Source organism: Python bivittatus, unplaced genomic scaffold, assembly GCF_059951505.1.
Source record: "Python bivittatus isolate LINGU-HERP-01145 unplaced genomic scaffold, Pbiv_v1 ctg000980_np1212, whole genome shotgun sequence".
In the NCBI taxonomy this organism is placed as follows: Eukaryota; Metazoa; Chordata; class Lepidosauria; order Squamata; family Pythonidae; genus Python; species Python bivittatus.
In genome coordinates, this window is record NW_028277125.1 from 54,552,114 (window position 1) to 54,565,350 (window position 13,237).

Sequence of the window (13,237 nt, forward strand, 5' to 3'; positions counted from 1 at the left end):
GATTGTGCTGAATCAAGCCTAAGACTCTATCACGATTTAGTTTCCACCAGGGTATAATCATTTATGACGGTACTTTTTCCACCCTCAATCCCAGCCCACAAGAGAGACAGACTTAGGCTGTCATTAGCTGTACCGGTATAAAAGAGGCATTTTTCTGCATATTCTAACAGCAGCCTCAAGGTGTGTTACACTTTAACATTTACCTTAAGGATAAAGCCAACAATCAACAATGGGGGTGATCAGAGGTTTGCTGTGGGAGTATGGGAAAGGCAGATATGAGCTTTCCTGCTGGTCCATAGCCCACCTCCACCACAGTCATCTCAACCTCACCCTTTGTCATCTTCACTTGCGCTTTATATCCCAAGTTCCTTTCATACACATTCCTCCCCCCCGCTTTCTGTTTTTCACATCAGGCTTCAAAACAGAGGAGAGCTGCTCCTCTTAGCAGCTTTCAACACAAATGCCAATGGAACTCCTTTTGATCTCCTTGCTCAGGTAAGAACTGGTGCTTGTAACTCTGCCTGGAGGGCAAAAGTACAGAGAAACTATTGTCCTACTCCAAAGCTGCTGGTTTGCAGAGTACCAGGTTATCTCCCATGCCCTCTCATGTTGCTACTAAGATTTAGGGTTATCTGCATCTGGTGGAAGGGTCACTATCTATCTCCAATCAACAGTGGGATGGATGTTAATATGACCAAAGTGTAACTTAATCTTCCCAAGGAAGAAATTATGCTCAGACCTTGTTGAAACTGGGATTGAATCTGAATAGGCATACAACTGTTTTTGGACAGGGTCAACTGTACCTGAAAGGTCCAGTTTGTAGTTTGGGTAGGGTCTCAGCTGGAATAGGGAATTTGGTATCCCCCAGAAGATGGAGTATGCTGGTTTAAAGTCTATTAAATAGTTAGATAACTTAGTCATGAAAATAGAATTCATATTCCTTCATTAAATCAAAACATACTCATGAAAAGACACCAGTACAGTCATCAATTTACGTTGTTTTTAAGCTGATCATTACTTTAAACATAGAGGGTGGAAAAACAGGAAGCCTGTTCCTTGGTAGATTTTCTTGTTGCCCGTTTAGGCCTGATTACTCAAAGATGGGGAGGGAGAGCCCCCTAGCTGTAGTTCAAGGGATGTCATGCTCTTACAATGAAAGAAAGCTGGCAAGCCGTATGTGTTTCTCTGGAAGTGTATGAAACATGTATGAACAGTACAGGTGTAGCATGGACAAGTTTATTTTCCAAAATAATAAAAAGAAATGAATATGTGTGTGTTAAAAAGTCTGAAAAACTGTAAAAGAAAAACTGAAAGATAGAAAATATTTTGGTATACTACCAAGACTTAAGCCAAGATTGTGACATTACTAGGACATCTAAAATAAACAGATGCTAACGTATTTAGCATTCAAACACATTCTTTGTTATTACCACAGTTTTCAGTAAACTGAAATGTTTTAAAGGTTGAGAGAGTAGATTGTATGTTTTGGATTTTGGCTACAAAAGGGAGAGTCATTTTAATGTTTCCATCTACAAGGCAGTCATCACAGGCTATCCATCACTGCTCTTCCTCATTTCTGCTTTATGGTAGCCCGATTTGGACATTCTGCAAAATTTCACCAAAGCAGATCTTACATAAGGCATAAGATAGGAGTTCCAGTAACTCTGCATTGTGTTGGACTGAAAAGAAAACAAAGAGTCAGCAGGAAATGTGATTTGCCTGGGAAAATGGCTGCTTAGTCACCGTTTAATGGCTGAGCCAGAAGGACAAAATGAGGGAATGATGCTGAAAGATTAATTGTAGTCATCACTGAGTGAGTGTCTATACTTTCTGGGAAACTGAAACAAAATCTTTACTTTTGGTTCTGCAAAGATTAATTTCCTGTATGTCTAATTTTATTTTTGACATGACATTTTCTGTCTAGTGTCATCTATCTTTGTAGCAATAATAACTCAGTGGAAAAGGACAATTTTCAATTCTGAAGCACATGGCTTCCAAGTAAAACTGGCATTCTGTGTCCTGGGGGGTGGGGGACATGATAACGAAATTTATGCAAAGTACTACTTTTGATTGAATGAAACATGATCTTGCATGAGACAAGACCTGCATCTTTTTGTCTCCTTTCTCCTTTTCTATTGTCAGTTTAGCAACAAAAAGTGTTGGTTAGTTATAACAATGCTTCAAAATATCTTTACCTAAGGTAATTTAAACATGGATAGAGTGAGGAAGAGCAAGGTGAATAAAGGTTACAGTAATTCTCTAGCCTACACTGAGTGCCACATAAGTGCTGGGGAGAGGGGTGAATTTTTTATGATAGCAGCCTGGAGAGACATAAACAGAATATAGCTGATGAGGGAATGGGTAATATTTGCAGTAGGTCCTCTTGCTGGCCATACTGGGCATGGAATACTCCTACCCTGATCCAGATGTGAAGAGAGAGTCAGTGAGAAAGCAGCAGAGTGAGAAGTGGAGAATAGAAATAACTCATTTGCTAATCACCATACACTAGGGTTTGTTATGATGAAGCTTGTCAATAAAATCTGGCTTATCACAAAGCAATCATGGCTTCTTTGGTCAATTCCAGAGTTGCTTTCTATCCTTTAGCTGTGGTAGTCTTGTATCTCTATGGATTGATTAGAGACCAAAAACAATGTCTTCAAATACACTGCAGTTACAATTAGTATCCAGTAGCCAGCTGTGGTTTTAAAGTGGACTTTCAGACATACACACATGCACACATAAATACCCATCACACTAATCCTTCTCAGCGTAAGCAACATTATGCAAAGCCCATACCTAAACCAAGTTTACCACAAATCGTTCACTATATCTTTCCATACCTAACTCTTCTAACCATTCTTACTTCCACAGCATCCATATATGCCTTCACACATTGCCTTTTATCCTTTTTGAGGAAAATAATAAAAGGCAGCTGTCTCTTTTTGAAGAACTTATCAGCTCCACCCAACCATGACATTCTTGGCATGGCACAGTCTGCATACAAAAATACATGCATATTCATGTCCACAACCAATACACTTCTTTCATCATCACAAGCATTCTTTATATATTTAACCAGATATACATTAAACTACCAAAGGGACGTCACCAAACTTCCCTGCTCAGTGTTGAACCATTCATTTACTACTCCATTTATTTTAACACATACTTTACTTCCATCATATACCACTCTTATTGCATTCAGCAACCAACCCTCAGATCCTATACAGAACAGTTTATTCATTGTTCCCTGTTCATATCTCATGCTAAGTCCTTGATTGTAGTGGTCTAGAACACTAACCATTCTTATAATTAGAGGTTCAAAATATTACTATTTCACGTGTGGCTAGCACAAAGAAGGTGAAGAATAATATGCTTAAGAATTTAAGGATTCAGTGCAACCCATCTCTACCCAAAAGTAAGTGGCTTTGAATAATTTGATGTTGACTTCCAGATAAAGGTGTATGTAGTTGCAGCCATGACTTACACTACCATAAAATGTATTGGAGTCTTCAATAGCCATTTGCCTAGTTCAACAGCTAATACTGCTTGAATGAATTGACAGAAGCATTCACTGAGATGCTGGGGTGTGAGTGTAAATAAAGTATTAAGTGTGCATCTTGCCACTATGTAAACAGGTTTCTTGTCAAACCAATGAGGGATATTTCTTCCATTTATATTCCACTATTTCTCTAAGATGCTAAAAGCAAGTTCCATGGACTATTCATTATATTAACCTCCCTAATCTGGGGTAGGAAAATGAGATTGGCCCAAGCTCACCATTAACTATGTCCTATGGTCAATGGGGACCTTAAGTTAGGTTTCCCCAGATCCCAGTCCAACACTCTATTACATGACTTGGGCTTATCATAACTAGATCAATTAACAGCATATTTTGTTACACACTCTAAGTCCCCACTCAATCACATGTAGAGCTTGATTTAATGTTTTGCCACTCAATTTCCAACTGTCACGACTAGAAAAGATTATTTGAATTCATTAGCTTTGCATTTTACAGTTTCACTTTAAAATATTACATAACCAACAATACCTTTTTTAGTGTAGTTATTCACCATAGTGCCACATAATACACAGCAAAACAATGTCATCTTCTGTGGTACTTTGAGTCAATTTACAATATGTGTAAAAGTTTAATCAGTAAGTGCAATTAATATTGCAAATAAATGTCAAAATAATATGCTTACTGCTGGATAAATGAATGCCACTTCATGGCTAAATGTTCTTTGTGGCATTAGTTCAACCCTCACTTTCATCTACAGTAAGTAGATTAAATGGAATAAAAAAGGATGCATAAGTCCTTAAAGGTACAAATGTCACAAATTTCAAATTATTGATTACTGACTACACTTAGAGACATAAAGTTTTGCTTTTGCAGGATGGGAAGAGATCACTATAATAGTTTAGTTCAGTATAGACATGAACCATTAAATCCCAATTGATAATAATGTGATAATGTGATAATCTCCCAAGTACAAAAATTTCCTCTTAAATAAACCTGTTCCTTTTTTAAAAAAAATACAACAATGCAATCCAAGATATGTCTAACTACTGTAGGACTATATATATACCTGGGCTGCAAAACTCCAAACTACCACTAGATGGTAGCAAACATTTATTTGCTGAAGTCTTGGGATTGTACAGATTTTTGCAGATATCCATGATATCTGCATATATACAGATATCCATGAGTGGGGCTAGTTTAGACAAAAGGATTGTTAGGCCCTAATGAACTCCGCTGCACTTATACTCACACAACATTCCACTCCATTTAAAATAAAACGTGTTTTATTTTAAAGGGAGAGCTGAGGGTTCAGCGCTTTCTCCTTTCCTTTTTAACATCTACGTGAGGCTTCTGGGTGAGCTCATCTGTCTCTGTGGGGTGAGGTATCATTAGTACACTGATGATAACCAATTATATCTCTCTTCACCTGGTGAATTAAGCGATGCTGTGGACGTCTTATCCCAGTGCCTGGAGGCTGTGAGGGCCAGGATGGGGAAGAACAGGCTTCAGCTGAACCCTGGCAAGACGGAGTGGCTCTGAGTTTGGGGGCCCACTGGTTTCAAGGCCATGCCATCTTTGGTGGTGGATGAGGTTGTGCTGCCCCACAGACCCAGTGTGCTATCTGCGCCCATTCCTGGATCGACAGGCCCTGTTTACAGTCACTCATGCCCCAGTCATCTCCAGGTTGGACTACTGTAATGTGCTGTACATGGGAATGCCCTTGAAGGGTATCCGGAATCTACAGCTGGTACAGAACGCAGCGGTGCAGGCAGTTATGTGCACTACTAGAACAATGCGTGTGACACCTCTGCTCTGCGAGCTGCATTGGTTGCCAGTTTGCTTCTGGGTCCAATTCAAGGTGCTGGTTTTAACCTTTAGAGCCCTTCATGGCATGGGACTGGGTTATCTGAAGGACAGCCTCTCCCCAATTACATCAGCCCGCCCCATTAGATCTGGCAGAGAAGGCATGCTGCGGGTATCATCAGCTAGGGACATACATTTGGTGGGTCCCAAAGCAAGGGCCTTCTCTTAAGAATGCCTTATGGAACATTCTTCCCCCCAAAATTAGATTAGCTCCATCCCTTTTGACATTCTGGAAGTCCCTCAAGACCTGGTTATGTCACCAGGGAACCGGAGACATGCTTAGATGACTCCATTGCTGAGGTGGCTATTCTTATTCTCTCTTTGCCTAGGGTTTGTATATATTTTGTTTTTATATTTTTTATCTTTTAATATTCTTATATTTCTATACGGACTGTTTTATATATGTGTTGTTTTACCAGAAGTTGTACGCCACCCAGAGCTGCTTTTTGTGAAATGGACAGCCATACAAATTTTATTAATAAATAATAAAATAAATAATGAAATAATGAAATCAATATTATTTTAAGGTGCAGCCTATAAGAATGAAAGACCTTTTGTGTAATATTGCAGCTATTGCTCTATGACTAGAAATGCCACAGCTTTTTACAGAATTATAATGAAGTTATTTTCTCTGGAATGTATGTATGTCAATTATATAAGTAAAGGAGTCTATACAAAGTCTATACTGATTCTGTCTGACTTTATGTAAGATTCAGACAAAGACACAGATGTTTACAAGGCTGAAATCTGTTTGTATACTAGCTCCTGGTGAATCAATCCATGTGGGAATCCACATGGAAGGCTTCACTTCTTAACACTGATGAAAAACAGTAGAGCAGCATTTCTCAACCTTGGCAACTTTAAGATATGTGGACTTCAACTCCCAAAATTCCCCAGCCACCCATTCCCCATGCTGGCTGGGGAATTTTTGGAGTTGAAGTCCACACATCTTAAAGTTTGCCAAGGTTAAGAAACACTGCAATAGAGAGTGATTTTGGATAAAGTACTTCTTCATAGAGCACATAGTTGAGGACTAGAATTTGTTTCTAGGGTGATAGTCTGTCCATTTGGCAAATGAGACAAATTGAATATTATTAATGGCTATTAACTATTACTATAAATATTAATTACCATACTAGACACAATATTCCTCTAAGTACCCTTGGAAAGATGTTATTTTACTTATGTGCTGTTTGTGGACTTCCCCTAAGCATTCAGAGCAACTGAAAGGAACTCTCTACCACACCTCATCTCTCTTACTTTTGAGTTTTCTTGGTTCCCTGGGATGTTGTTTAGTTGTTGGGCTTTACTTCTTGTTCGTAATGTTTGCAAGGAGCAGACATTTTATAAAATGCCTCTCTTGCATATATTACAGTAATCCAAGAACTAAATATTTAGGGCTGTACATGCCTTGATAATGATTTAGAAGAACTAAAACTGCTTCAGAGTTTCCATGAGCATGTGACATATTGGTTGACTTAGTAAAGCTTTTCTTTTCTTGTGGCTGTTCTAACAAGAAGAGGAGAGAGAACATGCTCATGCCAATTCTGAATGACTTCTTCAAATCTTTTTCAAAGTGTGTACCACCCTATAAATAAACCCTTAAATCAGGGATGAATAACTCACAGTCCTGAAAACCTAAAGGTTAATGCTGATAATCAGCAAAAACAAAACAAAACAAAGCCATCCACCAAAAGTTTTTTGGCACATTTTTTTAGATGATGCGGGGGTGGGGGGAATGGGTTGCACGGATAAAGGACAAAATAAGCATATTAAGTCCTGTGAAATAAGCTATTTCCAAAAGTATAAAAAAGAGGGGTTGAACCTTTGGTTTTAACCATTCCAGTAATTTGCTTTATCAGCAGCCATGTCCCCTCTGCTCTCCAGAGACTGAAGAAATAAATCATGAATAAAGCTGTGGATCCCAGCTATAAAAATGTTCCCACTCATGCCTTAATTTCTAAATAATTTTTCAGATTATTTTAAAGAAATAATTAAGGAGATATTACATATTTATCATGATTTGGGGCTTCTAGGATTTTCCAACTTGTCAATTCCAAAATGTTAAGATTTTTGGGACCAATTTTTATATGTTTAGTGAAGAACAGTGCTGGTGGGCATCTAAAATGGGTTTACAGATTGTATCTTTTTTTCTCCCTATTTCCACTTAAAGAAGAAAGGTCATGCTTCAAATTATCTTTTATTTCAAATAAATTGCATCAACATTACAGTCAAGATGGTCGTCATTATAGCTCATCGCTATAGTTTCTAAGAAAAATTCCTTTTGATAATTTCAGCTCTGAATTTACTGCCAAAAGAAGTGAAAAGAAGATGAAATAATTTTCCAGTAAGTCTAAAGTATACCTTTATATGATTTTTTTTCATTTAACTGCACTGCTATTTGTTAATTGACACAATATGAAAACTGGATCCTACTGCAAAAGGACTGAAAAAGTGTCTCTAAGTTTGAGAAACAACCAATACAATATTAACATGCTGTTGCTGGATACAGTTTTTTTTTAAATAAAAAAAAGTATTAAGTTATAAAATTTCTTCTTCAACAGAGGGGGGAAAAGGCACTAACACTGGCTAATATGAGAAGGAACACTTCTCATCATCTTTTGAAGGGCATGCAGTAAAACCCACCCCACACTGAATTCCCATTTAGGGGTTTCCTCTGCTCAGATGGCTACCTCCTAATATGGGAGTGATTCCAGAAGAATCTGTGCCATGTTAGAGACACAATCTTGCTACCCCATTCTACTCTTTAATCTTTTTACCCAGACAGTAAATGGGGAGCTGATGAAAATCACTTTGAGACTCAATGTGGTGCTATGGTTAGAGTTTCAAAATGAACAACAACTTTACTATGCTCTTAAACCAGAACAAAAATAGGGTTACAAAAATAAAAGCAGAGTAACTTTAATAAAGTGGAAAATGTCAACTGCTATACTCTAGCTATAGGGTAGATAACTGCTATATCTGTTCTCATGGAGAAGATAGGAATGTGCCAGATGCTAGCTGCAAAACAACAAAATTCTGCGACTAAGTAAGTTACTCCCTGCTCCCTGCCAGCAAGTTTAATAATCACTATAAAATTCATCAAGTTTGACTTAAACTGTTTTGCCAATCTACAGCTTGACTAGCTCTTTGGCCTCATCTAACCTTGAAAATAACAAATATTCTGGACATATGATCTCTATTTGTTGATAATTCTGTTCCACCTTTGTGACCTATGGTTGCCAGATATTAAAAAGAAAAACGGCCCAGATGGATCCTCAGCAACGTTAATAAAACAGCTTGCCAAATTTGATCTTGGATTCTAATCAGCTTGGCTTCCAGACATAAGGCTATGTTTGGAACATATCTAGGAGTCATAAAGAGTGAACCTGATTGGATTTTTTTAAAAGGTCCAAAATTAGAATATAAGCCTAATTGTGCTCCATTTAATAATTGTACTGCAACAAATAATTTAATGGTGGCTAGAATGAAGTTTCCCCTCTATATACAATGGAATCTTAAATTACTGCAGCACTCTTCTTCGCCATGGAAGAGGCTTGGACTGACTTCCATTTGGAATCTGGGAAGAAAACTAATAGACTGAGGTTGAAGTATTTATACATTTATTTATCCAATTCCTATGGCACCCATCTAACAGCAAATACTCTGGGCAGCAAACAAGAATTAAAACCAAAATACTTAGAACAACAGTCCAAGTAACAAATGACTGAGGTCACAAAAAACAATTCCAGCTTACAATAAAAACAATATCAGCTGGCCTACAGAGTTGCTCAACTTCCTGGTACGAATGCCTGGAGAAACAGCCAAGTTGTTACACCTTATGAAAGGCTAAAAGGGTTAGAACCATCTGAATCTTTGGATTATTTATTTATTTATACAACTCCCAATGACTCTGAGTGGCTTATAATTAAAAATAAAAAACTACAAAATGCAAAGAAGGAATCATGAATGACCACCAAAACCATATAACCAAAAAAAAACCCCCCATCCAGTAGGGCTCACCATTCATTCTACTCCAGTACCTGGAAGAACAACCAGGACTTTAAGAGGACTTTAACCAGAACCCAAACGTCATCAGAGTGGGAGCAGGACATATCTCTGGGAGGATGACATTCCAGAGGGCAGGGCTGTGACAGGGAAGGCACACTTCCTGAGTCCCACAAGATGACGCTTTCTAATTTGCTCTGTGGACTAAGAACTATCTATGACTCTTAAGGCCGTTAAAGAAAACCATTCTATTCATTTGTTGGTGGTTAGTATCCAGCTGTTCTTTCTTGCAGTATAGGGCAAGGGTCTTAAGATCTACTTGGGTCATTGAGTGAATGGCAGTGTCATCAGCATAGCACAATATAGACACATGTCTGCTAGTCTGGGGATGTCATTGACATACAGTGGTATAGATGGTTGCTTGTCTGCCAGCCTGGGGCATGGAAATCTAACACCTTTAAGTGTTTTATAAGATACTTTATATATAAATTAAACTATAAAGAAGCTGAAATGCATCTGTTTAACCCCCTTGAAAGGCCAGTATTGATCAACAAGTTCAGATGCTGACTCTGTAGGCCTTCCAATGGGCAATCTGGAAAACTACAATAGAGTGCTAAAGGTAAGTAGTTACATTCAGATCTTACTATGATTTCCAAATGGGAGATTCCGGCCCTCAAACTATGAAAATAGTCAAGAGCTGACAGTTTACATCTGATCAAAATGTAACTTGGCCCAGGTGGTCTGTCTAGGGAACAGCATTCAGTGTAGAAAAATCTTACCCATTTACCATTAGGGCTCAACATAAACCAACTATATTGCAGGTTTTACCTAATGAAATTCTAGTAGATAGATTTGAGTCAGCCTATATATGTGGGAGCCAATACTGAAAAATGTTTAATTTGATTCTGAGGTGCTAAATACAAATTGATACACATCAGCATGAAATGTCTAAAGTCCATTGCCATTGTGGCAACCTATTCTGTATGAAAGGGGAATGGAGAAATCTTAGCCCTCTCTTTGGGCCTACTACCCCTCTGACAATCTGGTATTAGAAAAATATGCATGGTAATTAACTGAACATTACTAAGTATCTAAATTTCCTGCAGGAACAAGATATTAAACCCAGTAATGTATTTTTGGTACACCAGCCATCAATATTCCAAAATATCAGAGACAGCTTCTGTCACTTTTGTCTTCTAATAATTGTCTTTTGTTGGGAATTTGTCCCTGACCTCTCTAATTGATAAGGGACTTGAATTCCTGCATGGGGTTAAAAGATGATTGTCTAAATCCTTTAAAGGTTCCACTTCCCATTCTTCTAGTGAGGAAAAATTATATTCTGGTAATTCACAGAGGAGTCATTATTAGTTACTTGGACAATCTGTGACTGTACAAGATAAAGTTGGGACAGACATATTTGTAAGTTAGATTTTTAAGAATAGGCTTCTCGCATTTCTTGTGCCACAATTTTGGACTGGACAGAGTTCTGAGTTTCAAGGTTGAAGACATTTTACCTGCTGCACCCAGGTTTGCTTCAGGATCACAACTGAACCTTATGCTCAGTTGGGCTACTGAGCCTTTATTCCAGTGATAGCTCTATGTAGTTCTCTGGCTGTAGTTATCAGATGTCACAGAATGCTTGATCTGCTCATCAAATGTTGATTTAAGAACTAAAGCATATCTGGGTGAGTGGAGACTATGGTTCTTCTGGGGGCTGGTTCTTGTGAAGAATTAGCTTGGCAGCTATCATTTGGAAGAGATTTTTTAGTGGAATCCTCTGTCAGCTGAATTTGAGATTGGAGCTCAGCAGTAAAGGGCAAGATTTTGTGATCTGCTTGATGCTTTCCTGAAAGCAGGTGTGTAGCTAGAATTTGTGTCAGTTGGTTCTCATTATTTGAAATATACTACACTAAAGTCTTAGAACTGACTCCATAATCTTCCATCATGGAGAAGGCATGGAGTCAGTAGGGCAGAGTATCATACTGGCTGGCAGTGGGTCTCTCTCTGGCAAAGTTCCCATGTCTGCCAGACTGACTGTCATGTCTTCATTCTGATGTACTCACAATGGTACTGATTTAGCAGTTTTCTGTACCTTATTCCATAAACCATTTCTTTAAAGGTCTTGGAGAAATGTTGCAATTTCTCTGAATTCTTTATATTTAGGTCTTTTTCACTTGTTATGGTTGAAGATTCAAGCCTCTTCATGAAAAGTAATGGTGTTGGCTGTATGCCCAGACACTACAGTTGAATTAGCCTTTATCTCTATACACATTGAACAAAGAATGTCAGGATAATGTAAAAACCAGGGGTCAAATCCCTACTCATCCAAAAAGTTTACTGGGTGATTTTAGGGTTCTCCCTGACCTACTTCACAAAACAATTATGAAGCTAAAATGGAGAAAAAGAGGAACCCTGCAGTCCCCATTTTTAGACATTTTTCTTCACTGATCAATGATAAGCTAAAAGGTTTGGAGAGGCCTACAAGGAGTTACAGTAAAGGTGGTATGATCAATAAGGAACAAAATGGAGGCTGAGGTATGGATAAAGACCTGGAATAGGGGAAAGAATAGGGAGCAGACATGTGTGAATTGGTATATGAAGGATAACTGTGTCCATTTTTAAATAAATGAATCAATCTGGGTAGCATCCATTTTTGTGAGAGAACAAAATATAACACCTACATAAATAAAACAGAGACAAAATACAAACCTTAGATAATTATCCGTTCTTCTTCAACCTGGCATTGTCAGATATATTTGATAACAGTTTCCATAATTCCCTTCCAACCCTGCTCACAATAGCTGGGAATTAAGGGAATACTTTAATAAAGGATGTAGGCAGTAATACGTTAGAAAATGTAGTTATAATGATTTTGCATTTATTCATTATAATCTTGTGATGGATACTATTTTAAAATAATAACCATCATAAGATTATAATCCTTTAGGTACTGCTAAACAGTTTTAAAGCAGAAGACAACTATATATATATATATATACTGTATACAGGACAGATGTTTTCAACCATCACATTATCATGTTTAAATTCAGCACTTGATTCATCCACCCATTTTCCCCAGCATCTTTTCTGAGTAGTGGGGAAAATAAATTTGATATCAAGAAGGCTCAGAAGGAGACATGGTGGAAAGTTTAGCTGCAGTGTCTCTATGGCATCCTCTTGTGTTTCTAATATAACTAGCCCTAGAACTAAAAATATTTTCCCACTGTGTATGATGGAAGGGTTTTTTCTTTTTTAATTAAAGTATTAATTAAAATAAATTAATTTTTAATTAATACTTTAATTAAACATTTAATTAAATTTTTATTTTCATTAATTAAAATTAAAGAATTATTTCTTTTTTTGAGGAGGAAAACCTATTCTTCACATTTCAGGATGGCTCTGATAAGATATTCAATTTGAAAAACAGATAACTCAGAAAACTTAATAGGATTGCTTTACTTATTATTTAAGGTGGGATAATGAAAAATGTTTAACATTAACATTCTTCCATTATGCTGTTAAAATTTCCCCCTTTTTTAAAAAAAGTTACCTTTAAAGGTGTTTTAACATTCATTCAAACAATAATTAAAAACATCTCAGATGTTTTGAGGCAGCCCATAAGAAATTATGAAACCAAAGAAATAAAAAAGAATAGAAAGTATGTTCCTTAAAAGAACAGAACAGAGAGAGCTACAAAAGCAACAAAAGCACAATAATCTAAAATCAATTGTTATTCTATTGCTCAAACATATACTGATTTGGGAAAAAATAGTAGCGTTAAAAAGCTAGGCTAGCCATACTTTAATTAAAAATATATATTCAAACTAATGAGCTTTCAAATTA

At 37.2% G+C, this 13,237-nt stretch overlaps 1 protein-coding gene across 5 annotated transcripts in view; it reads left to right on the forward strand.

The window, feature by feature from the left end:
- Positions 1-13,237, forward strand: part of CCDC172 (coiled-coil domain containing 172) — a 74,676-nt gene that overhangs the window by 9,518 nt on the left and 51,921 nt on the right. For all 5 annotated transcript variants that reach the window (XM_088132693.1, XM_088132695.1, XM_088132696.1 and 2 more), the window contains 2 exons: positions 7,684-7,733; positions 9,931-10,013. In XM_088132693.1, coding sequence (XP_087988819.1) covers positions 9,978-10,013 — 36 coding nt within the window. In that variant the 5' untranslated portion in view covers positions 7,684-7,733; positions 9,931-9,977. The remainder of the gene's footprint in view (positions 1-7,683; positions 7,734-9,930; positions 10,014-13,237) is intronic.